We start from the raw sequence: 26,741 nt of genomic DNA on the forward strand, positions 1-26,741 counted from the left end.
CATTATTCTCTGTTATCACAGGTAGATAACTGAACACAATGGGGGCATCTCCTTTCTCGGATTCCTGCCAGTTATCACAGACCTTGTGGTTTAAAGGTCACAGACCATTACTTTGGTTTTGTTAGGGAAAAAAGAGAGCCAAAGCACTCCAAAGCCAGCCAATCACTCCTGCTGCCAAAGCAGTCTCCCTCTGCATTTCCTCAGGGCTGGTAATTTCTAACCCACATCTTTTCCAGCCCCTAGGGAGTATTCATCATGTTCTGGATAACAACACTGCCCCCTGTGTCATCATTGACACCTCTTCAATCCTGTCACCCCTCCCTGATTGTTTAGATTGTTATTCGCTCCTCCTGACATTTTACTTCCTACTTGCTTGTTAATTCTGAGAAACCTGTGGGTCATTAAACCCTGCACTCTTGTATCTGCCTGATAATTCCTCAGTCCCAGCCTCGGATTCTCAGTATCCTTTTACTTCAGTGCTTTCTAAAGCAGATTTAAAGAGGGTGCCTGGCTGCCTGATCCAATCTCAATAATCGTTGTTTGCTTCCAGAAAGGATTCTGGACAAAAAAAATAGTTTCCACCCTGATGTGCTGCACAGATACTCAGCTGTTGGCACGTTTGGCTCATCTCACAGCACTCTGTGCTCTAGCAGTCATTGACAGATACTGTTTGATTGCGACCTAGCGGTAGGAAAAAAAAATAATCAAAGCTGCAGCCTGGATCCTGCCCTTCCTCTTTGAAGGACAGAATACCAGTCCTCTCACAGCACTGCTAGTGGAATTGCCAGTAATGCTAACTATTGTCATTGCTGTGATGCTGCAATATAAATATTACTATTAATCCACTGTCAGATTTAGTGGGACTCAGTGGAGATGATGAGTTTTCCATATAGGAGGGTTTTCGGGGTACAGTCAGTTTCACAAGGCCTTGTCTTGGACTGCCCTTTTTTAAGGACATGGACTTTACTTAGACTGTAGGTGCTGTGGGTACAGCTTGGGGAGGAGCACCCCTAAAGGTGACTGAAGGACTTGCCCTCTGTGGTGGGGGTGTCGGGCCAGGCCAGGGAAAGTGACAGATCTGCAGCCTGTTTCATTCTCCCTCAGCAGCAGCCCCTGCGGTCAGTTCCCCCTCCGCAGCACCCCCTCCCCCAACACACACTCCTTTCTCTTTGTGTGACCCACAGGGTCATCAGAAATTGAAAGAAGATCTTGTCTTACCCTATGAAAACCCAGTCCATCCATCTCCTTTCTCCAGGAGTAATTGCCTCCAGCCCCAAAGCCTCCTGCCCGCTCTCCTACTGCCCCTTGGGGCATGCAGCTCTCAGCTGCCCTTGGTCACCCCTCGGCCCTTTTTGTCTCATGTGCACAGCTTGAGGCTTTGAAGAAACTGGTGATGTAGTCAGGCACCAGTCTGACAACGCATGCGACTGCTGCTTTGCACTTCGTTGACAGGCTGCTCACCAAACTGTCAAACCGGTTAGTAGCAGACGCGCTGCTCTCCCTTTGCCCAGGGGTTGCCTCCTGCACAGGCTCAGAAGTTTGCAGGTGGGCTTGGTTTAGGCCAGGGTCCCAGACCCAGAGCTCCCTAGCCCCTACTCAGGGCTCTGACAGGGACTTCCCTCCTGTCTCCTTCCCCCTGGGGCATGCACTAACCATGCATTTAAAGACTAAGGAATCATGTGTGTTTTGTGGGGCAATTACTTAGAACCCTCCCAGAGCACTGAAGTCTTGGGGTCTGCCTTTACTTGAACGTCCAGGCCTGCTGCTCTTTGGGGGTAGGGTGGGGATGCTGAGTGGTATGGTTTTAAAAAAAATTTTAGGGTGGGTGGTGATACATGGGCCAGGAATCGAACCTGGTTCTCAGGCATGGCAGGTGAGCATTCTACATCTGAGCCACCCGTGCATGGAACAGTACATTTTTGATTGGCTGTGAATTTGAGGGAAAATTCTTTATCTGCCCCACTGGTTTCCACCATTTACCTTTTGTCATGCCACATTTTGTCAGTGTTTGTGTGTGTGTGTTGTTTTCTTTCCTTAATCCTTGGAGTATACAGGGACTTAACGCTAGGCTCCTCCAGCTATTCAGTATAATAACAGTTAAGGAGTCCCAGAAAAGTACCAGTTACCCTGGATTAACACCTGTTTCCTAACCAGGACTCAACATCTGTGGAAAATTAAAGACATTTTGAAGAACACAGAATGTCTCTCTTTGTTATTTAGGCACAAAACACCCTTTTACGAAGGTAATGCTTATTGTCTGTTTGTTAAGATTCTAAAGTAAAGGGCCTCTAAGATAGCTAGCTGGGGCCAGGGCATTCCAAACTCTGTCCAAGTTTTTATTTTATCCTAACACCATTGACAAGTGTCTGAAGTTTTTCATACTTCATTTTCCTTTTGTTTTTCTGAAGCTTTTAAAATTGGGAGCTGTTTCTGTAATACAGAGTTTGCTGTTTGAGGATTTTGTATTTGGTGTTAGAAATGTCCTATACGGTCATTTCTGTTTAGTCCAGTGATTTTATAAGGAATCTGCCGCTTATGCCTTGTAAATTTTGACCCTAGTAGACTAAAGAGTTTATTGTAAAGGTTTAAAAGTAATGTTTTCACTGCGTTTGGAAGTGGAAGATGAGGGTGGGAGAAATTGAGATCTCTGCCAGTTCTTTATTTTATTTCCCTTTGGATGAAAGTCCAGGCCTGCTTTGATTGGTTGGCACTGAGTGAAAACATAATATTCAAAGGAGATAATAACATGTGCTTGGACTCTGTTCCCATCATACTCATTTTCTTGGACTTTTCTTTCAAATTGTGGGTGAAATGTACTTCCTTTCAATTTTTAGTGTCTGTCGTAATAACCCCCCACCCCCATCTATGCCCACAAAGTGTCATCTAGTCCCAGTTTCATGAGGGTCTCTTCTTAGAATCTTGTGCTGCGTGGAAAATGCATAGCTCAGCCAGCACCCTGGGGAGCTCTTCTGGGGGGGGGATAACTAACACCAGCCAGGTGCTCACAGATGAGCCCTGCTGACAGCCACCCAAGTGGCACCCTTTCCTGAAGCCTGGCTGGATTGTCTTCCAGTCCTGGAGGGTGTGACTGCCAGCACTGTGAGTATGCTACCTGCTTAGTCAGCATTATTCTTTTTAGAATTGCTAAGTTGACCTTCCTAAAAACTAAGAAGGCTGTTAATTTGCAATTACACCTTCTTGTCTCTCCTACGCTGAGTGTAGAACAGAAGAACTGTCCTTTTTCTTGAGTGGGTATTCCTGTAAGTACCAGTGACTTTTCATTTTCTGGGAGTTTCCATTGCTAAGGTGAGAGGTATCACTTTGCTTCTTTCTTATATTTGTGGGGAAAACGGGGAAAGAATCTTAACAAGGTTTATAGGCAAGTGACTTACTTTTTTTTTAGAACCGACAATTAAACAGCTGACTAGCATCAAAAGATAATAAAAATTGTACTATGAGAAAAAGGATAAATTACCCATGCTTCCTAGAAGTTGTCCTCTGAGTATACCTATTAGTATGGAAGGAAAATCATGATCTGGAAAAATACTATCTAGTCATCATAATAGCACATCTGATCTGCCAGGCACTGTTCTAAGTATTTTCACCTATGATGCCATTTCATCCCTTATTATTTAAACATGAAGATGTCATTTTATACATAAGAGCCTTATGGAATAGCTGTTGTCATTGTTCCCATTTTATAGGTATAGAAACTAAGGGCCTGAGAGGTTGAGAAACTTGTCCAAGGTCACACAGTAAATGAGAGGGCTATGATATCGACCCCTACGTTTTAGCTCTAGAACCTGCACTCTTAATCACTATCCTTTGTTGACAGTGAGGAGAACAAGGGGCCTGGGTGACCCACCCAATACCCACAAGCGTCTTTTGTCATCAGTCTGTATAAAGGAAACCATGCCCCCTTAGCTCCGGGGTACTTGGTCAGCCCAGCGAGGTGGCACACTAAATCAGATGAGACAGCATGGCGTGTACAGGAGGTATTAGTAATAGTATGGTGTCATCAGGATATAGTACTGGCTAAGGATAAGTTGTGCATGCAAATGAGTAACTCAGAAGGAAAATGGATCTAATTAATGTATGTGGTTTGTGGTGAGCATTTTCCTGCCAGGCGATATCATGACTTCCCAAATGTTGGAGTTTGCTTTTGTACCTGAAGAGTTTTGCTGATGTGTTGAAGAGTATAAACCCACATCTCCTGCCCTAGCCTCTTGACAGCATCCAGTAGTAACCTTCCAACACTTTCTGTTCTTTCCATTTGAAGCATTTCACTAAGGAGACAAAGCGTGTTCTAAATCCCCCACTGAAGGTAGAACTACATCCACCACTCATTGGCCAAGGAGATGGATGGCTCTAGTGTCATGTCTGGGTTGCAGACACACCCAGAAGCTTGGATAAAGCTGAAGGAAAAAATGAATCAGCTATTGATTGGCACTACCTAGTCAAGTCAAGTCTCTGTAGCTTGGTTCAAGAGACTTGCTAATTGAGTGGGGTAGGCAGTTTGCTTTTGTGGCATATCCCAGTAGCTATGCACCTCCTTTGCCCTTGATTTGTTAAATTAAATTAGCTGGGCAGGGCACAGTGGAGAGCTGCAAGGGTGAGTGCCTGTGACACATCTGAGACCACAACAAATCTAAGACCCCAGAGAGTTAGTCACTCCTCCTAGGGTTAGAGCCCTTGAAGTCAGGTCTTTAAATTTAGAGTCACACTTGCTGATGAAATAGACCCTTTCAAAAGAATTGAAACCTGTTTCAAATTGTATGGAAAAACCAGTGTCACAAGATGATACGCTGGAAGCTTTCTTTGAATCCAGAGACACACCAAAATGCATTTAAACTTCTCTTCTATAAGCCAGAAAAATAATCAACATTTTTACAATAGCATTTGTCAGAGAATCATAGAATTTTGAGGCTGGCAAGAGTCTTAGGCATCCCAGATTTTTGTGAAACCGAGGTCTAGGAATTTATTTAGGGGCTTGTCCAAGTTAGCTATTTAGTGGGAGTGCTTGGGTAAAAACTCTGGTCTCCAGACTCCAAGTTTAGCCTGGAGTCTGCCTTCCAAAGTTACTGTATTCAGGTCCAAAGAAAGTGTCTACACAACTCATTATTCACAGGAAAACTAACTTCTCCATCAAGATTGCTTGCAGTCTGCCTTATTCTCTCTTAACTGCTTAAATTGCTACTCATGAACTCTTTGAAGTATTTTACTTTACTGTAGAATCAGAAAATATATCCTTTTGCTTTCCTCAAAGAAATACAAAAAAAAAAAGTCGGGTAGTCATTTACCTGTGATATAGATACACAATCCTCTGTCACCTGCCCGACTTCCTCAGAGAGGCTGAGTGACTTGCGTGGCCCACCCTCCTGCACAGCTTCTGATGAGGCAGGAAGGAGGGCCCTGGGTCAGTAGGGGTCATCATGTACAGTGACAATGATTGCAGAAGTAAGGCGGATGCCGGCCATGCAGCACTCCCCACCACCATGTCCCTCCCTGCCACCACCATGTGGTAACCAGCAGCCAAGTCCTAAGACCATCTTCATTGTAGTGTCTCTTGTTATCCCCTCCATTGCCTTCCCACAGCTACTCCCTGGACCCAGCCGCCATCCCATCCCCTCTGGGGACTGCACGGCTTCCTAAGTGAGTCCTCCCTGACCCTGTGGCCTCTCTCTTTCTCCATTTATGCTGTGCTGACACTACAGATGATCAGAGCGCAGTCATTCCCCTGTTGCTTTGGGATCAAGCCCAAACTTCCCTCCTTGGCCTGATGAGGATTTGGATCTGAATTTGCTAACACTGGTCTTCACTTAAGAGCCGGATCCCTGCCCAGAACCTTTTGGGTTGTTCCCTGCTTTTTTCCTTTGCTCCCCCAAAGCTCATTTGCTGAATGTATTCTACATGTTGGCTACCCTGCTAGAGGCTTTTGGAGTGCGTTTTTGTTTAAAGGCAGTGTAGTGTAATGGAAAGGCTTTGGAGCAAGAAAGAAAGTTTGAATCCCAGTTTTGCTGTTGTGCATCTATGGGCAAGGTACTTAAAGTTCTCAGAGTCCTAGCTGCCACAGGTGTCCATTGGAGACAGTGGCTTCTACTCTTTTTTTTTTGCATGGGCACGCAACGGGAATTGAACCCAGGTCTCTGGCATGACAGGCGAGAACTCTACCTGCTGAGCCACCATGGCCCGCCTGACATCTACTCTTATGCGAGCTCTTTGAGAATAAAGTTAGATGAAAGAAGGTGTATTCGTTTCCTAATTGCTGCTGTAACAAATTACCACAGATTAAATGGCTTAAAACAGCAAAATTGTATTATCTGGAGAGCAGAAGTCCAAAACAAGTCTCACTAGGGCCAAGTCAAGGTGTCAGCAGGGCTGTGGGGCCCTCTGGAGGCTCTGGGGAATGGGGAAGAATCTTTTCTTCTATTCTGGAAGTTTCTATTCTGGAGGCTACCTGAGTTCCTTAGTTCAAAGCCCCTTCCATCTTCAAAACACTGCATCTTTCTCACACTGCAGTCTCTGATTCTCTTCTGGCTCCCTCTTCCATTTATAAGGACTCTTGAGATTACAATGGGATAATCAGGGATCATCTCCCCATCTCAGGGTCTGATCTTTAGCAACTTTAATCTGTTTGCAACCTTAATTCCCTTTTGCCATGTTACCTAACATGCTTCAAGTTCTGGCAATTAGGACATGGACAGAATCATCTGCCCTCTACTGAAAGGGCTTTGCACAGTGCCTGGTGCTTAGAAATTTCAAAATAAATTACAACCATACTTTTAATAAAGTTCTGATTGATTCACTTATATAAATCGCATTTCTCCAATAAGAATTTGGCCAGCCTTCTAAAAGGCAGGGCCTGCTGCACAGTGACGCTTCTAAGAAGGGCTTAATTAGTTCTTGACTTCTTTTAAAACTTGTGAGGGACATCCCTTGTTAAGCTCTGCTTTTGGCATTGAAAATGGAACAGTGTTTTTTTGACCCTAGCTATTCATAATAAGCAAGCAAGCACTGTGAAAAGTGAGAACCCTAACAGTTGTAAAGAGATGGGATAAGCACTATGGTTACAGGACAAAAGTTCCTTTAAAGTGAATCCACTTAAAACAGACATCAAAATTACATGGTGGGAGGACCATGGTAGCTCAGCAGGCAGAGTTCTCGCCATGCCGAAGACCCGGGTTCGACTCCCAGTGCCTGCCCATAACGAAAAAAAAATTACATGGTCCATGTAAAAAATAATCTTGAGGAATGAAAGTATACGTTATAAGAACAAATTTGTTTTCTTTGATGTCTTATAAAATTCATATTATAAATGTACTTAGACACTAAACTTTTAGGACAAAGAAAGATTGAATTAAAAATTTTTGGAGGGTGGGATACAATTTTTCGACATAATTTTTCAGAAACCCACATTCTTACCATAAATGGGGATATTTTTCGCAAAATAAAATGTTTGATAGTTTCATCCGTATTCATCTCTTGTAATCCTTAGACAACCAGGTTATTCTTTTTTGAAGCAGTCATTCTATTATATTTGTGGGCTTTTTCTTTTATGGCCTAAGTCCTTCTTTGTTAATGATTTTGCAGTGAATGTTTCCTAAAACATTCTTATTGACACGTGAAATCTTGACTCCTTGGTTAGATTTATAATTTTACTTTGTAGATGGTTACCATTTTATTTGCACTAATTTGTCAAATTCAGCTTAGCCTGGTATTTTTGGCTGCATGTATTTGAAAACTGCCCATTGCAGTGGTTTAAACAAGAAGAAAGAAGAAAAGGGGCAGGCAGTCTAGGGCTGGCCTAGCGACCTGATGGTTGTCGGAGACACACATATTTCTTTTCCATCATCCTGGTGCTGGACTTTCCTCTTCAAGGCTTCCTTATTCACGGCTCAGGATGCTGGAGCTCCAGCCATCATGTCTGTAGTCCAACTAAGGGGTTGGAGAGGAAAAAGGCCAGCCTTCCTGCTGAGCCAGCCCCGTCTGAGTCTTTCCAGCAGATTCACATTTCTGCTTCTCATTGGTTAGAATTTAGTCACATGACCAGTCCAAGTTGCAAGGGAGGCTGGGAAATGTAGTCTTTTATCTGGACCCATTGCAGCTCTAAATAAAAAATCAGTTATATTATTAAGGAGGAAAGAGAGAACTAGAGCAACTGAATGGCAAGCACAAATTGCTGCCGTAGGGAACAAATCTCCTTTATAAGAGGTTAATTCCTTAGTGAATATTTTCATGTGACACCTGTACCTGGCTGGCAAGAGACTCTGTAATTAACCATTCTCAGGAGAGTTTTTATGTAGCATGCCTCCCGCACAGGCCTTTTCAGACACACTCATGCAGTTGGCGCCTTTTAATCCAGATATTTGGCTGAGTTAACAGCCTTCCCTCTGCTTCGCTGGTGTCCTGCTCAGGCCCCTGCAGAACCAAGTACGCCACAGCCTTGCAACCTGTTTTCCTGCATGTCCCCTGCCAGACTGTGACTCCTTAGAGCTGGGGCTGTCTTTGTCTTACTCATCTCTGTAGGCCCCGCACAGTGCCGGCACATAACTGGCAAGAAATGGATGCTTTGTTGAGTGAAGAAATTAATGAATGTGTATGCAGTGGCAGGTCACCTATCAAAAACAGAGCCCGAAACCAGTACTTACAAGACAGTCTTCATGAAACAAAGGAGCTGTCAAAAAGGCCATGCAGGTTCCTCAGAGCAGAGCCCACGTGACACAGCTCAGGGCCTCCCTGCACGCCCTTTACTCATAATTGCCATATAGTCAGTGTCTGGTTTCCAAGCCTGGCCAAAAAAAAGAAGCAGATAATTAGACGTGCAGAAAGGTGGCTACTCTCCACAGCTATGTTGATTGCAGCCAACGTGCAGAACCAAAAGCTGTAAAAACAAAACAAAACAAACAGAAAACAAAGCTGGGGCCATTTAACAAAGGGACTAGGGCCATTTAGCAAAGGGACAAATAGTGTCATACTCGCATATCCCCGCGAGTATCCTGTGGGCTTGCCTGGGTCTCATCACGCACTGTCACCGCAGCTGTTCATACACTGAGCAGCCACAGAAGCAAACTGCTGTCAGACACATTCCGAGAAGGCCTGGGTGAACTCAGCCTGGTTAAAAATCGTTCCACTGTTTTTTTTCTGGAGCTGTTATGAAAAGGTACCTAGAAAACATGCTTTCCAGTTGTGTTAGTCATTTCCTGTGGTTTCCTGCTAGTTCAGAATGGAGGGGAGTCCCCTCTGTTGAGGGGTTGGATCTGCAGAGACCCAGCGTGAAGCTAGCTAAGTCACCTCTGCAGCCAGCCTGACCATGTCAGTGATGTAAGAGGCTTTTCCCAGCTCTCATTTCTGCAGCTTGCTGACAACGCCCAGCATTTTGTTCTAGCAGGAACTCTTTCTAGCAAAATATGCACTTTATTGTTCATGAGGAATTGTTTTAAACTCTTAGCGTCTGAGGAAGGAAGAGGAACAAGTCATTGCCTTCTTTGGGAAAATAATGAAAGCCAATCCTCGTGAGAAGCCGCTCTGGGCACAAGTGACCTGGCTGGTTGTGCTGACTCGCTTTGTCTCTGGAGGCCTCCCTCCCTTAAAGGAGAAGCCCCTGGTGGTGGGGGTGGGGATAGGCTCTGTGCTGGGAGGGGAAGAGACCTTAGAAGTCTTTTACCCTGGGAGACCACCTAGTTCTGGGGAAAGCGTGGTTTCCCTGTTTCCTTTTCCCATCCTATCAGGGGCAGAGGAACCAAGTTTCTGTTAGGTAGGATGCAATCAACGTGTAAAAGCTGGTTTGGGAAGGAAGAAAGAAGGACTGTTACATGCACCAGCTGGAAAAAAATGAAAAGAACTGTTCAATCACAGTCTAAGGAATAATAATAAATCCGGTGACTGTGTGACCTTGAACCAGGCATTTAGCCTGTTAGAGGATTTATCTTATTTATGTGTGTGTAATTCTTTTTGTGAGTTTTAGTACTTCTATCCACTTTTTTTGACATGGGCAGGCGCCAGGAATTGAACCCAGGTCTCTAAAATGGCAGGAGAGAACTCTGCCTACTGAGCCACCATGGCCCCTCCCCCATCCACTTTTATTTGATGTTGAAACTCCTTTCCCTCCTATCAGCGCCATTTAACAAGGACTTTTTAAATTTAAAAATTAAAGCAGTTGCAGTTGGACATTTTAAAATAATCTCACACACACACGAAAAGAATCTCAAAACTAACTCTCTTTGCTGTATCGGAGACACTCGTTGTTACTGACTGACAACCAGAGTAGAACCACTGTTTTACACATTTATAAACTTAGAGTAGCAGCTTCCTTTGTATTGAGCCATAAAAGCACCAGGTAGCTGAAAATGCTGACTTCATTTAGTCATGAGGAGAATGGTGAGTCTTACCTCCAGGATGCCCATATTAGAGGAAAACCAAATGTTTAAAAAATAGTAAAATATTTGCCTCTTGAATCTTTTGAGTTTGAGTAGTCCTTTCTAAAACAGGAAATAGGTGGACAGATTTTGCTACAAGCTGTGCTCTGGAAAAGTGTTGGGGAAGTTGGTTCCTATCTAAAGGAATCTAACCCATGCAGAAAACACAATCAGAACTGAGTGGTAATGACCTGGAAGCTGGATGTGGCAGCATTCAAAGATGGTACTGAGGCACGGATGTGAAATCAAATCCTCCCACTGGAGGTGAGAAAAGAGGAAGGACATTCATTCATGTGTTCAGCAGATATTTACAGAGTTTGCACTGTGCACCCAGCCTTGTCCCAGGCATTGAGGGAAGCTGCTGTTACGAAACTTAGATTCTATGGGGAGAGCATGTGTTTTGTTATTATTGAGCTACACGTTTGTTATACAAACTTAATCTGCCCATTTGGGGGGCTGTGTTTCAGCTCCCCGCTCTGCCAGTATCCCACGGTGGGAGGGCTTCTTTCATGCAGATTGTTTAATCTTCTTGCCTCTTTTTAAAAATATTTTTTATTGATATATATTCACATACCACATAGTAACTCAAAGTGTACAATCAGTGGTTTCCAATATCATCATATAGCTGTGCATTAATCACTACAGTCAACTTTTTTTTCTATTTTTGTGAAAAATTACAAACATAAAAAAGTGATCAATTTCAAAGCGCATTGCAACAATTAGTTGTAGCTGGTATGGTTAACAGTTCCACAATTTTAGGTTTTACTACTAGCTGCTCTAAAATACTGGAGACTAAAGGAAATATCAATAAAATGATTCAGCAGTCATACTCATTTGTTAAATCCGACCTTCTCTGTGTAACTCCACCATCACCTTTGATCTTTCTCCCATTCTTTAGAGGTATTTAGCTATGCCCATTCTAACTTTTTCATGTTGGAAGGGGCTGTCGATAATATGGGATAGGGGGATGAAACGAGTTGATATTCTGGAGAAGCTGGGCCCTCTGCATTTTAAGACTTACCTGGTCCAGAGACCCATCTGGAGGTTGTGGGTTTCTGGAAAGTTACCCTAATATATGGAACATTTGTAGAATCTTATATAATGCCCTAGGTATTCTTTAGGATTGGCAGGAACGTTTGGTTGGGGTTTGGCAAGTTATGATAGGTAGCAATGTCTAATTGAAGCTTGGGTAAGAGTGACCTCCAGAGTAGCCTCTCGATTCTGTTTGAAGTCTCTCAGCCACTGACACCTTATTTATTACACTTCTTTTCCCCTTTTGGTCAGGGTGGCAGTGTTGATCCCACAGGGCCAGGCTCATCCCTGGGAGTCATCTCCCACACCTCCAGGGAGACCGTCATCCCTGGATGTTATGTCCCACGTAAGTGGGAGGGTTTCTGTCTCATTTTTTCAAGTAATATTTTTAAGTGTCTACTATGTGTTGGTACGTTTGGGGATGGAAAATACCTAAGACATGGTCTCTGCTTCCAAGGAGCTTGCATTTCAGGGAAAGAAGATGGGGAAAATGCAGATATAAAGAAAACTGATACCACGAAGTCTTTCCTAAAGCATCTGGCATGACTCATCTGTATTCTCTAGGTTTGCAGGAGCAGGAGAGGCCATTCTTAAGACAGGGCATCAGGAGAGATTTCTTGGAAGGACATGGTGTTCCACCTGGGTCTTAAAGAATGCCTGCTGTTGCAGCAGGGCTCAAGGGGTCAGAATGGCATGTCAAGCAAAACGGAAAAAGCAAATCAGAGTGAAGAGGTGGGACAGCCTCAAAGGGCTGGTGGGTGGTGGCATTTTGTGTAGTGGAGTGTCAGGAGATTGAGTGAGGCTCTGCTGCCATTGGTTGTGCCTTTTAAATGTGACGCTAAGATGTTGGGATGCATTGAAGGAGAGGAGGGAGCCTTTACGTTCCTGTCTGCAAAATGGGATCTCTGCAAGAGGCTGTTGTGAAAAAAATGAAAGCATGTTTTTAAGAGCTCTTCAGACCCTTAGAAAGCAAAGGGTTCAGTAGTGACTATTAAAGCTGACATTATTTCAATGAGTTCTTCTCTTAAAAGTCAAGTTTGCTTGCAAAACAAATACATTATGGTCAATGGATTGGTAAATTCTATTTGACTGTTTCCCGTGGAAAATATCTTAAATATTTATCACACCAATAAGCAAATTTGTTGCCCAGAGTCACAGGCTACCTTGTCAATTAATGTTCCCTCATCTTCTGAAGACTTTGGCAATAATTTAAAGCAGTTAGATATTAAAAGAAATAACAAAGCTTTCATATACTGTCTGAAAAGTAAATGTTAGTTCTTATAATGTATTATTAGAGCTACTTGCTAGATTGTGTGAATGTAGGTGAAAGTCTGAGATATTCCACGCCCGAAGGGCCTGTTCATAAAGGGTTTTTCACGTTCGTAAACACACTTAATGCTCATAGCAATTCTGGGAGTAAGCGTTTAATGAAACTCATTTTCTGGGTAATTAAACAGGAATTCAGGGTAGGTAAGTGCCTTGTTCAGTGCCCAGTGAAAAATTAGTAAAGGAGCCAGGACTCCAGCTATGTCTTTCCCTCCGTCGAAGAGAGAGTTATTCTTGCTGGTACAAGGAAGTCTATCTAAGATGTTAAGTAATTTTAAATGACATTTTACCTTAACTACCATGATTCGGTGACTGAACACATTTACTGCTGAGTGAAGGGAATGCCCAGCAAGAAGATAAGCAGGAAATCTCAGCCCCTGCTCCTTGAACTTCGCGTGGAATCAGTCTTTTGGAGCTTTTGGTCCTTGTATGAAAAGACAGTGGAAGCCGCCTCTGTCACCCTCATGCCGAGATTTTCTGTTGGCCCCTTAATATCATTGTTAATATTTTTATTAAGAAATCTTTAGAACTTACATACCATACATGGTATATACTCAGTGGCTCACAATATCATCACACAGTTGTGTATTCATCACTATGATCATTTTTTTAAGAGCATTTGTATTATTCCAGCAAAAGGAATAAAAAGAAGAAAGAAAAACTCATATCCCATACCCCCATCCCTCCTTCTCATTGACCACTAGTGTTTCCATCTACCCAATTTATTTTATCCCTTATCCCCCCTATTTATTTATTATTTATCCATATTTTTTACTCAACTGTCCATACCCTGGATAAAAGGAACATCAGACACAAGGTTTTCACAATCACACAGTCACATTGTAAAAGCTATATGATTATACAGTCATCTTCAAGAATCAAGGCTACTGGAACATGGTTCCACATTTCAGGTACTTCCCTCCAGCCTCTCCAATACACCATAAACTAAGAAAGGGACATCTGTATAATGCATACAAGTAACCTCTAGGATACCCTCTCAACTCTGTTTGAAATCTCTGTCACTGAAACTTTATCTCATTTCTCTCTTCCCCCTTTTGGTCAAGAAGGCTTTCTCAATCCCTTGATGCCAGGTTCCAGCTCTTTCTTGGAGTTCTGTCCCACATTGCCAGGGAGATTTACCCCCCTGGGAGTCATGTCCACATAGGGGAGGGCAGTGAGTGCATGTGCTGAGCTGACTTAGAGAGAGGGGCCACATCTAAGGAACAAAAGAGGTTCTCTGGGGATGACTCTTATGCATAATTATCAGTAGCTTTAGCCTGTCCTTTGCAGGAATAAGTGTCATAGGGGTGAACCCCAAGATCAAGCCCTTGGCCTGTTGATTTGACTGTCTCCACTTGTTGCGAGATTATCAGAAATTCTCCAGATGGGGAAGTTGACTCTTTTCTTCCTAGTCCCCCAAGGGGACTTTGCAGATACTTCTTTTTTCACTGCCCAAATTACTTTTGTTGGCCCCTTATTGGGCTCGGAGAGACATCGCTGGGCTTTCAGGAGCTTCCGCCCTAAAGGCATAAAGTAGATTTTGAGCGTGACTCTGTTAAGAAATGAAGGCATTTAGCAACCGCTCAAACACAGCCCCAGAGGTAAGGTTTTAGAACCTAGAACTGTGTGTGCATCCTTGTTTGTGAGAGCCAGCGAAGATGGTGGTCAGGGCCATGCGTTTTGGACCCGAGTGATAGTTCCCATCATTTGGGAAATGATCTGAGGTCGGACCTCACTTTGAGCCACTTTTGGGAAGCGAATCTGCTCTCAGGCGGTCATGTGTGGTGACCATCGGAAACCCTCACCAGCTTTGCCGACTGTTGCACTTGCCGTGGACAAGCTCCCCAGATGTTTTGACCAGGGAAAGCATGTCACAGGAGGCCCACTTCAGAGGGGATGCTGGTCTCTCTGAATTCTGTTTGATCCTTGTGTGGAAGGGCTAGATTGTGGTGGGGTTAAGGGCGTGCATTTTTCTAAACACCTGTTTTATAGAAGAGGAAATCGTGGAACTGAGGGTTTAGGAAACATGCCTGCGGTCTCGCATTTTGGAGCTGAGATTTCAGACCTGCACCACTGGCCGCATAGTCTGTGTTTAGCCACCACGTCCTGCTGCCTCTCCTGGGTGTAAGAAGCCCAGTGCATGGGCAAGAGTTTACTTCCATAAGGCCGACCCTTCTATTCCAGTGGTGGGAGCGGGGAGGTGGAGCTCTCTATGATTCTTGATCGTCTGCTAAGTAAGAAGGTTGCTTTGGTGCCAGTACCACCTGGGCAGAAAATGAGTCCTGGTGGTTAGCTGGAGGGGCCAGAGGCCAGGACGGGACGGCTGTGGTCTTAGTGAAATGTCTGCCCGCACATGGGAAGTCTCAAGGATTTCACCAACTACCCTATTTGCTCTTCTTTCTTCTTTTCCTTTTATAGGACAGAATGCCAAAATGTGGATCTATAACTAAAGGAGCAAAAAGCTGAAGAGTTGGGAGTGAGGGGCCTCCTAAGGCTGAGGGCATTGGTTTGTTGAAAGGCTTTTTTGTAGTTGCAGGACAAATTGCCGGGCCTCACTTTAAATCCTAAAGGTACCAACCTCCCCCGTTCACTCAAGCCTGGTGCTCCAATCTGAGCCTCAGCCCACCTCCCGTCAAGGTGCTTTTGGACACAGGTTCTCCCCTTGTGGTTTTGTGGTTACAGAATGGAAGTGAGCATGAGTGCACATAGAATCCGAATCCTCCCAAGGCGGCTGATTTTGTTGAGAAACTCAGCAGTGCTTGCACAGGGCAGTCCTGGAAAGCTTGGCTCCACACTCAGGATCCAAACTACCTGAGCCTCCCGGAAACTTGGGAGGTGAAAGCAAAGCACTTGACTGGTTTTCTCCCAGCTGTAGCTGTGTGTGTGCTTCATAGCGATGCTGCTTTTCTTTTGATCATCCTCTTCCTAGGAATGAGAAAAATATATAGAGAGAAGTTTTCTAGGCAATTTGAGTGTTTACTCTTCCATGTACCTAATACCCTGTGTCTAGTTACTGCCTGGAAGGGTGCCAGCTTATATGGACCCTTCCAGAGCCTCTTAATAAAGGTGACAATTGTTAAACACAAATAAACAGATACATGTGTGCAGCAGGAGATGGGGAGCAGAGGGAAAGATTATATAAGTGTTAGCAGTAAGGATTTATTTTTTAAAAGTACTGTTAGTAGTTTGTGTGCCGGAGAAACCATTTTATTTAATGCTTCCAGACTAATGAAAGAGATAAATTGATAGCATTGATTTAAAAATTTTCCCCAGGGTGCATTTTATGATACATATATGTTCTAGTTTGCTAGCTGCCGGAATGCAATATACCAGAAATGGAATGGCTTTTAAAAGGGGGAATTTAATAAGTTGCTAGTTTACAGTTCCAAGGGCGAGAAAATGTCCCAGTTAAAACAAGTCTATAGAAATGTCCAATCAAAGGCATCCATCTGGAAAGATACCTTGGTTCAGGAAGGCCAATGAAGTTCAGGGTTTCTCTCTCAATTGAGAAGGCACACAACAAACACAGTCAGAGTTTCTCTCTCATCTGGAAGGGCACATGGCGAACACGGCATCATCTGCCAGCTTCTTCTCCTGCCTTCCTGTTTCATGAAGCTCCCCAGGAGGCATTTTCCTTTTTCATCTCCAAAGGTCGCTAGCTATGGACTCTCTGCTTCTTGGTGCTGCAACTTTCTCTACTCTTTCCGAATCTCCCATTCTCCAAAACGTTTCCTCTTTTATAGGACTCCAATAAACCAATCAAGACCCACCCAAATGGGTGGAGACATGTCGTCCCCTAATCCAGTTTAACAACCACTCTTGACTAAGTCACATCATCCAGGAAGATGATCTGATTACAGTTTCAAACATACAGTATTGAGTAGGGATTATTCTACATTTATGAAATGGGATTTTGATTGAAACATGGCTTTTCTAGGGGGCATACATCCTTTTAAACCAGCACAATATACAATCAGTGAAGACCCCAATGCTTTGTTCATCTGAGTGAAAACTGGAGGACTCAGCATTTGCTCATTCTTTCTTTCATCCATGCTCCATCTGATGGTTCTTAAGGGCCTCTCGTGTGGCATCAGGTTGGGTGCTGGGCAACAAGGCATTGTCCTTATTTTCTTGGAGCTTAGTTTCCTGTGATTTTGCTCCATTTTCTTTATCTCTAGACATTTAAACAAGATAGAAGCCAAGCAGGAAAATGGTAGCCCGGCTTGCAGAGCAGACGCCTGGCAGCTCTTAGTCCAATCTTGGTGCCCGTTTCTGGGCCCAGGCTTAACCAGTTCCTTTGGCTTCCCGGTCCTTTCATGTTCCTGGAGTTTGCTGATGTTGTCAGGCCATTGGGGACAGTGAAGAGTGGCTTATGATGGCGAGACCTCGTGGTCTCTGACTTCTAAAACTTACCTTTTTTTGTCACATTTGCACTGAATGTTGCCTTTGCAATGGTCACACAAGCTTAGACACAGAACTTGCTTCTGGTTTTACCTTTCTTTTTTCACAGCTTTACCAGAACATAACTTTCTAAAAGCACATTTAAATGCATCATAACAAACGTTCCTCAGCTCCACCTTAGTCTCCCCAACGACTCTCAGTTGTTTTTCATGTGCCCCCCATTCACCCAGGCTCTTGCGATGAAAGCAGAAAAGGTGGGCTCTGGCTAAGCATAGAGGTGAAGGTGACAAATGAAGGTGTGAAAACAAATTTAGACAACAAAATTGCATTTCGCACACACATTTAGAGCTCTCTCTGCCATCACTGCGGCTCAGGTGCATTTAAGATTCAGCTCCACCCCTGCCCGCCATGACCGAACAAGGCTTGGCTGCTGGAGGTGGAATGGACACTGACACTGCTTTATGAGAGGCGCTGATGACCCTCATCCACGATGGCCTGGCGTGTGGAATCTGTGAAGCTGTCAAAGAGGCACCAGGCCCATCCAACTGTGTTTGTTAAAGTTGGTGGAGGCACTCTGTGTTGAACACAGAATCAACCCAACTAAGGCTGAAGACAGCCCGAAACCAGGGAATGAGTAGGCTTAGGCCAAATCAACACAGAGGGAAAACTCCATAAAGCGGCTGGTTGTAATTGTGCGGTTTGTTGAGGACCATTGCAAAATCATAGGTCAAAGATATGGAAGATTATTTCCAGTGTAGGAAATGAACAAATAAAAAACTTTACTTTCGACTAAAACAACAACAAATTTATAAAGCTGGCTGAGATTTGAAGAGTGATGATGGAGGTACAGGGCTGGGAGAGAAACTTCTCTGCAAGATACAGAAATGTCAGCTACACCGAAAGTATTCCCTTGGCCAGAGTTCAGCCACCTAACTTAGGTTAATGCTGTTTCAAATGACACTGTTTCATTTGAAATCCTTCCTGCCTTTGTGATCTTCATCAGGTTCCACAACCTGTCTTGAGCCTCCGTTTCCTCTTCTGTAAAAATGAAGTTAAAAAAATACCTTTGTTGGAGAGGGTTTATGAAGATTGAATAAAATAATGTAAAAATATTAAATGCACACCTGGCATGCAGGGACCCTCAATATGTATTATTTCCACCATTTCTGTAGTGTCTTGGCTTCAGTTAGGCAACGTATTTTTTAGGGTCAAACTGCCTAAGCAATTGACTGTAAGTTGGTGGTTAAAAAGTGCTGTGGAAGATTCTGGAACCATTTCAGCTGATACTTATTGTTAGCAGAGAGTAGTAGCTGGGATTGGGGCTGTTCCCTTAAGTCAGACATAATATAGACATCTGAAATTTGCATTCACAGATGGAAAAACCCCTCACTTACATCCTCTGTACCCCATCTAGCATCCGTTTGTTTTACGAATGCAATTTCTGAGAGGGCCCTGAAGTCAGCGAGTGACGAAACATTTGTTTTTTCCTGGGACCGTGTTCTCACACTTTGAAAGTCCCTCTCCCTCACGACACTTTTTGACCAGCGCTATGTAGCTATAAATGACATTGCTTTTGCTTGTTACGGGAAGTCCAGGCTCGCAATTATGTTGACAGCTCTGCAAAAAATAATTCTGCAGAAGCCAAGTCAGCAGCCTCCGCTCGCTTCCCCCTCATACTTCCTCTCCTCACGCCATGGTCTGCATGGCATGGGGAGGTGTCCTGGGTGGCTACTGTCCCGCCTTCCTCCAACACCTCACTCTACACTGCCTTGTTTTGGGGTGTTCAGAAAGAAAGGCTGAGGCTTAGCTAAGAAACTACTGATGGGTCCTTGAAGAAGCGTCATTATCGTGCCAGTAAACTGTTGCTCTTTTCTTTTTCCTTTTTCCACAGGACTATTTTTATCCAAGATACCTAGGTAAGTTTAAATTACTGCTTTCTGTAGTTGACCTAAAGACATAGTTGGGGGATCTGTATTTCGTGTTGGAGAACCAGTTGGTCAAAATCCCATTACCAATTTATCCCTGGGTGGAAGATTGCTTCATCACACAGTGAGTTTGGAATTATCCAGAGCTTTCTGGTTTAAAAGAGGCTGTTTGTCTGTTGATTCCATAATGACCCATGTTACCTGAACCTCACCTTGTGCCTACATTTGCAGACCTGTTCTCTGCTCTGATTCCAGACTTTGCATTTTGTTTAGAAATATGACAGATTTAGCTCCATGGTTCTCAGACTTTTTGATCTGAGGACTCTGCCCTTTTGAAGTTTTTGAGGACCCCAAAGAAATTTTGTTTATGTAGGTTCTATCTTTTATATATATATATATGTATTTTTTTATTATATTGCTTGAAAACATTAAATTTTTTTTTTGGTTTAATCTGAAAAACAAGTATACGCAAAAATCATAACAAGCTATCAGAGCCATCATATAACTGCACCTCATGAAGCCTCTGGAAAACTCCACATTACACTTGAGAGAGAATGAGAATGAAAAAGGCTAATAAAGTCTTAGTGTTATCATGAAAATAGTCTTGACCTCATCAACTCCCTGAAAGAGAGGCCTGGACTACCCTTTGGGAATGGCTCATTTAATTAATACAGTTTTAAATTTCTTTGGATGTATATCACTTGTAATGAAAGAAATGCATTCATGATTTTTTTTTTTTAATTTAATGAAGTGCGTTTTGGTAAATTTTCTTTTGACCTTATACCCTCTCAGAGGTACCTTCCCTCGAGCCATACTGGCAAGAAGCACAATAGACCAGGAATTGGCCCTGAAAAGTGGTGAAGCCCCCTCCTGGGAAGAAATCTGCTCTAAGTAGGGAAACAGGGCTCTCCGTTGCTACCCTCCGCCAGGCCTCATTCCTTTGTATAGGTTGGGTATGTTTCTTGATTGCAAAGAACGATTCATTTTCCAGATAAGCCCATTCTCAAGATACCATCTCTTTCACGCAGTTGATGTGCCCCTATGCATGGATAAATAACCTTTGAAGGGTCCATTCCATTCAGTTTCAAATTTCAGACCATCCCTGGATGCATTTGTTGAAAAAAACCAAGCCCGCTCCTCCCTCAGCCCCCACGTGGACATCCATTATAAAGCTGTGTCTAACATGACAGATGCTTTAAAGGGAATTTTCTCCAAAGCATATTGACTTTAAATTAAGGATAGTGTTTCCTAACGGGAACACGTGAAATTCAAATGTAACACTCTGACTACAATTAGAAGACTTACTCAATATGCTGAATGATTATTTTGTACACTGAGAGAGGCAATCCACTTGAGAAGGTGCAAATAATATGTTTTAACTCATGATAGCTTTGAGTACTCCATTCTGCCATTTTGGGTGAAGCATTTTCCTGTTTGTCAGTATTAAAGTGTTCTGTGTTGACAGAAGCTAAACTGTATTAGAGCTGGCATGTAAATGTAGATAATCGATCTTTCCAGAGCTGTCGAAAATCTGTCCTATCTACTGACAAATGACACTGTCCATTTCTCTCTTGCAGAGTGCATTGATAAATATGGGTCTCCGTACACCAAAAATCCCAATTTTGTTACATGCGCCAAAAGTAAGTTTGTCTCTTTTTACCTTCCTCTAAGCACTCTGATTCTGTCAACTTTAGGCTTTGTGTGTTTTGTGGGGAGAGTCTTGAAGATTCCCATCACCTTAAAGAGCTATAGTAGTTTCCTTAAATTTGCTCCTTTTCATCGTACTTTCATTTTGAAAGAGTAAATTTTGGTTTTTGAACAGGCAATAAAAGCACATGGTATAAAATTTAAAAGTTTCTTAAGGATGTAAAAAGCATGTCTCCCCTGTCTTTGCCATTTGTAGTCATCAGTTAAGTTCCTTTCCCCAGAGACCACCAGTGTTAGCTGTTTCTTATGTATGGTTTTAAAAATAGTTCATGCTTAGACCCGTAAACACTTATGTTGTCCTTTTAAAAGTGTATATATATATAAAAATAGTAGTAATTTGCAGCCCACCTGGTCTGCGCCTCCCTTTTGTCACTATATATTTTGCACATCTTTTCATATCAGTATATAAAGAGCTGCTCATTCATTTTAATGTCAGCATTTTCAGTCAGTACACAATATAATTTATTTAAGTAGTGTGTATTAATGGACTTCTAGATAATTTCCACTTTTTTTTTTTTTTTTTTTAAAGGAAAGACAGAGAGAAGGAAGGAAGGATAGAAGGAAGGAAGAGAGGAAGAAAGGGAAACAACTTTTTAAACATTTTCTTGTTTTTTTATTGTATTTTGTTTCTCCGTTTTCGTTACATGGGCTGGGGCCGGGAATCGAACCGAGGTCCTCCGGCATAGCAGGCAAGCACTTTGCCCGCTGAGCCACCGCGGCCCGCCCTCCACTTTTTTATTAATTGCAAATAAAAACTAGAGGAGTAAGATGCTTGTACATTTGTCACTTCTCATACGTGCCAGGATATCGGCAGAACAAATTCATAGATAGGGAATTACAGAGTCAAATCTATGTTCGTTTTTCATTTTGATGCAGATACTACCAAATTATTTTCCACAAAGCCTTCCTTACAGCCTACCACTGGCAGATGAGTGGAAGTGCCAACTCCCCATGCCTTCACCAATTTCATGTATTTTTTTTTAACAGTGAACTCTTGTAAAATACTAGAGGAAAAAAATGATGCTTTATAGTTTCAGTTTATGTTTTTTTACTGATGAGTGATGCTGAGCTTCCTGTTAAGAAACATTGTATTTCTCTTTCTGTGAACTTTTTGTTCATATCCTTTGCCCATTTTTCTTCAGTTGTAGGCACTCTTGATATATTAAGAAAATTAAGCCAAATATTTGTACTGAAGATAGCATTTTTTCCCTCAATTTATCGAGCCTTTTTAAATTCTTATTATTAATTTGTTTTAAATTACCGTGCAGTAAAATTGACCTTCATTGTGGTATTCCATTGTATGAATCTTAACATATTTATTGATTCATCTACCTTCCACACAATCAGGATACAGAGCAGTTCCTTAGCCCCCAAAAACTGCCCCATGGCATCCCTTTGGAGTTGCACGAGTCTTTTTTTTTTGAGACAGCAGGTCACAGTGCTTTTCATTTGTAACCCACCTCATCATCCAAGGCATGTGCTGTCAGAATTATTATTATTATTTTATTTTATTTATTTATTTATTTTGCATGGGCAGGCACTGGGAATGGAACCCAGGTCTCCAGCGTGGCAGGCGAGAACTCTGCCACGGAGCCACCATGGCCTGCCCAGTATTACTTTTACTCTGCCTCCTGCACAGATGAGGAAAACTGAGCTATAGACGGGTACACAGCCAGGTGTGGGCAGCAACAAGGGTCTGTTACCGGAGTTTGGCTTCGGAGCCTATAGTTTTAGTTAGTAGCTTCCGGAGCAGCGGTGCCCCGGTGTGCCTGAGCTCGGGGACTGTCATCTTCACGGTCGGCGGGGAAAGGGGGGCCGGATAGATCGGTTCTCTCGGGGCGCCCCTGACTCTGTCACAGCTCACAGACTTCTGGGAGCGAGGACCAGATGCAAGGTTGATTTAAACGCAGTGCAGGGGAGGTGCCCTTTCTGTTTAGCTCAGGCTCCTTCCTCGGGCCAGCAGCCAACCCCACGGTAGGAGGCTCAGCGCACAGCGTTTGTTCCTGTTGCTTGTGGCCAGGACAGCCTCGCTGGACTAGGAAAGATGAGAAGGCCGGGCCCTGCCCCTCCGTCCCTAATGACCTGCAGCTAGCTGTCCCCTCCCCGGGCCTCAGCGTCCCCAGGGCTCAAACTCTGCCTGTGCAGGGACGTTAGGCTCAAGCCAGCCTGGCTGTGTTACAATAGTTCCAGCCAATTGTGTGTGCTTTTAGTAGGTTATTTCCGTTTCTGGGTTTTAGGATGTCCATTTCTGGAGATTATATTTAAAAAATTATTTAATGTGTTATGTTCGAACATGTGGTTCATCTGGGATTTTTTTTTCTATGCAATGAATAATAGAGATCTAGATTCATTCTTTTTTTTTTTTTTTTCAATCCAGACAACAGTCTACTTATTCCAACACCATTTGTTTAATAATCTGTCTCATCCCCAGTGATTTCAAATGACATCTTTATCATATACTGAATATCAGTGGCTAGTGCATGGATTTTCTGACTTGTTTTGATGAGCTTTGTTTGTCTGTCTGTGTGCCATTGCCACTCTGTTCATTACAGTAGCTTTATAGTATGTTTTCATATATAGTCGGGCAGTGCCCCTCATTTATATTTTTTTCAGCATTTTCCTGGTTCTCTTTATTTTTTTTAAACAAACTCTAGACTCAACCAAAAAATATCCTTTCGATATTTTTAATTTGGTTCGTGATGGATTTGTTGATTAATACATCTAAATGTCATAGAATCTACCTCTCAAACTCGAGGGTGTTCCTTTCCAGAGTATCCAAAAATTTTTTTCACATGGGTCCCACCCTTCCCTTTTTAAGTTTATTTCTGAGTACTCTGAGTCATTCTTTTCATTATATCTTTTAAGTTGCTTTTGGTGTATATGTAGGTTATTTTTTTTCTGCATATTAACTTTATACCAAGCTACCCTATTGAGTTATCTTATTTGAATAGTTTTCAGTTGGTTCTTTTGAGATTCATACGCAAAAAAAGTTCATATTCTGCAAATAATGATTGTACTTCTTTTCCAGTTGCTACACCTTTTATTTCTCTTGTCTGATTGCTTTGGCTAGCATGGCAGCACAGTGTTAAAACATGGTGCAGATTGGGGTCATCTTTATTTTGTTCTTGAGCCTCTGTCACTACCCAGCTGTATGGGCAAATCCTTTCACCTCCTAAGCATGGTTTCTGCTCCGAGAATGAGCGAATTAGAGTTCTCATCACATTTACATCACGATTTCCTGTTTATCCTTCTGCCTCCCTCTACTAGACTAGGAATAAATCCCTGAGGACAGGAAATTGGGATGCACTGGGGTGTCTGCTGCCTTTAGCTCAGTGCTTGGCAGTCAGTGATCAAAAAAAGATTTGTTAGATGAATGAGGCAACAATTCTAAAAGTCTAGGCTTAGAAAATTGAATGACAGTTGTTGTTTTCCTTTTATTTATCTACTCACACCCTGCCCATTTCTCTGACTCCCATTCGCAAAAAGCAATTTGAAAAATATTGGCCATAGCATATGAACCCAATTATAATCTGGGTTTCAGCCAAAAGAGAGATCAAAATAATCCCAGTTTTTTTTTTTTTCTTATGAGATATATTATGACATTGGAATCATTTCTCTTCTCTTTTGGGTGGTGAGCAACCTTGGGGCATGGGGACAGAGAGTAGATTCCCAGAGGTTTTGCTTCTTGAGCTGATGTTCAAGAGGAATAATCTTGTGCCCCTGCTTCTACTGGATGTATCCAATGCAGTTTCTTGCTGCCCTTATCCCTAATCACATTAGGGAAGCCAGACCACACACAGGGCTGCCTCCCACACCTGGTTCTAGCTCTGTTCCTGCTGCTGACCAGCTGTGTGACCTTGAACAAGCCCCTGACCTCTTCACTCTGCCTTGTGTAAAGGAGGGGTAAAACATCCTCCAAGAGCATGTCACGGGATCATTTTTGTGCACCTCAGATGATGACTCATGGTTAGCAAAGTGCTTTGAAGACCTTAAGTCCTATGCAAATACACATATTATTCTTACTGATGGGCCTTAAAAGACTACATGGAGAATGAGCTTGTTAGACTCTCATGCATGAAGAATGAAGCGCCCCCAAAGAAAGTCTTGGCTGGCACCATCTGCAAGCCTGAGCTCAAGAGACCATGGGGAGAACAAGTTAAGGCAACTTTATATTTTGTTCATTGGTGACTTTTTAAAAATAGCTTTATCTGATGTTCAAAGGGCAGCTTATCATGCTTGAGTTCTTTGGTTATCCATTATGGTTAAAAGTAAAGCATTAGCCTTAAAGAGATCATTTCTTAGTTTCCCAAAAAGGAGGGCAGTGCTCTTGGTGGGGCCAGTGCCAGAAACTGCCTGGAAGTTTCTGCCCGACCTCACCCCAGTGCAAGGATGTTGACATCAGGTGTAGATTTTCTCTTGAGCCTCAAGAAATTTGTGTCTTCTCAGTGTCCATGAGAACCTGTTTCCATTTCCTTCATTTAACATGGACAGGTCTAACTTCTCTTTGAAGCTCATCATTCTCGTGCCCAGTACGAATGTGGCATGAAGGGACATGTTTAAGGATGGCTTTGAAGCTCTGGCTTTTTCAGTGCCTTTGCCCTGTTGGGTTTCCATGAGAGAGCAGCTTTCCCACGGGCTCTGAGTGAGGCCGTGGCTGAGCAGCGTCCCAGACCTGTCACTGTTCTCCCCCCGCATGGGAAAGCATGTCCTTCACCCTGCGCTCTCCGGTTGGAACAAAGGGCCCTGTATTGTCATGTGTTGTCCAGGTTATAACTTGTCATTACCCTGAAATGTTAAGGTGGGGGAGGGACCGCCAAAAAATAAGTGAGAGAGGCATTCTGTTGGCAGTCAGCGAAATGTTTCACATTCCATTCCCCAGCAACAAACTCGTTCCTCCCTCCCTTTCCTTCAACCCAGCTTTCCACCCAGGCCAAGATAAATCTTTTATCTCCTAAACAACTCAGTCTGGAGGCCCAACATTCAGGGCACAGATCAGTCATTCCACCCAGAAATCCTTGTGCCAAAGAGGCGTTCACACTGTGGGGCTAGCTAAGTAGGTGGCTAGTTGAGTGGGTGGCCCCTGGGGCCTTGTAAAGGTTTGATCTCTTCGGCTAGTTTTTTTGGAATGTGTCAACTTAGCTCCACAGGAATTTACTGAGCACCTGTTGTAGCTCAGACACACTTCTAGGCCCTGTCGATAAGACCTGGTTCCTTCCTCCTTTTATCCTGGGATAAGTTTCTCACCATGCCCCTGTGAAAGGGGATAAATAAAAGGAGTGGTTGGTGGAGTTCTTTTAGGAATGGCTGTTGTAAAGTGTACTCAAAAGTGCATTTTTGAGACTCTCTTAATAAAATCTGTCCCCCTTTCCACTCCACCACCCCTGGTAGAAGTGTTTGCCCCCTCAGCCTTGGAAAGACCAAGTTTATTTATTTTTTGGGGGGAGGAGAGGGTTTTAGGGACAGTTTAGACATCCTAGGCAAATTCAAGATAAAGCTAACCAGCTCTTCATGCACAAATTTAAAGTTATCTATTTTTGAAGTAACTTTGAAACTTTAATCAAGATATTGTAGGTAGAAGCACACACTTCTACGTCCCAAACTTCCAGGGTTAAACTTGAGACTTTTTGTTGAATGATGGTTGTGGAAGGGTGTCTAACAAACATATCCCCTTCCTGACTCTAGTGAGCCAGGGACCTTAGAGCAGTCACTTCACTCCCTGGTTTTCAGGGTCTGTGTCCACCTAACAAGGTCCCTTCTGGACCTGCCTCCTCGGAGCCTTGTTGTTCTGAGGTCACTGTAGGGAAAGCAAACACTTTCCTTTGTTTCTCTAATCTGGGTCATGGATTCTAGGCCCTTTTATGAGCAAGTACTTCATGTTCCCAAAGTACCTTGTGAACAGATACAGTGGCAGAGTTAAAGCCAAGCAATGGCTGCA

General features: G+C 43.1%; 1 protein-coding gene across 1 annotated transcript in view; it reads left to right on the forward strand.

Moving 5' to 3' along the window:
• GAS6 (growth arrest specific 6) overlaps positions 1–26,741 on the forward strand; it is a 62,749-nt gene that overhangs the window by 3,599 nt on the left and 32,409 nt on the right. Inside the window, exons 3-4 of the mRNA XM_077134972.1 lie at positions 19,066–19,090; positions 20,677–20,739. Of these exons, the coding sequence (XP_076991087.1) occupies positions 19,066–19,090; positions 20,677–20,739 (88 nt within the window). The remainder of the gene's footprint in view (positions 1–19,065; positions 19,091–20,676; positions 20,740–26,741) is intronic.

The sequence above is a fragment of the Tamandua tetradactyla genome, chromosome 17 (assembly GCF_023851605.1).
Source record: "Tamandua tetradactyla isolate mTamTet1 chromosome 17, mTamTet1.pri, whole genome shotgun sequence".
NCBI classification, from domain to species: Eukaryota; Metazoa; Chordata; class Mammalia; order Pilosa; family Myrmecophagidae; genus Tamandua; species Tamandua tetradactyla.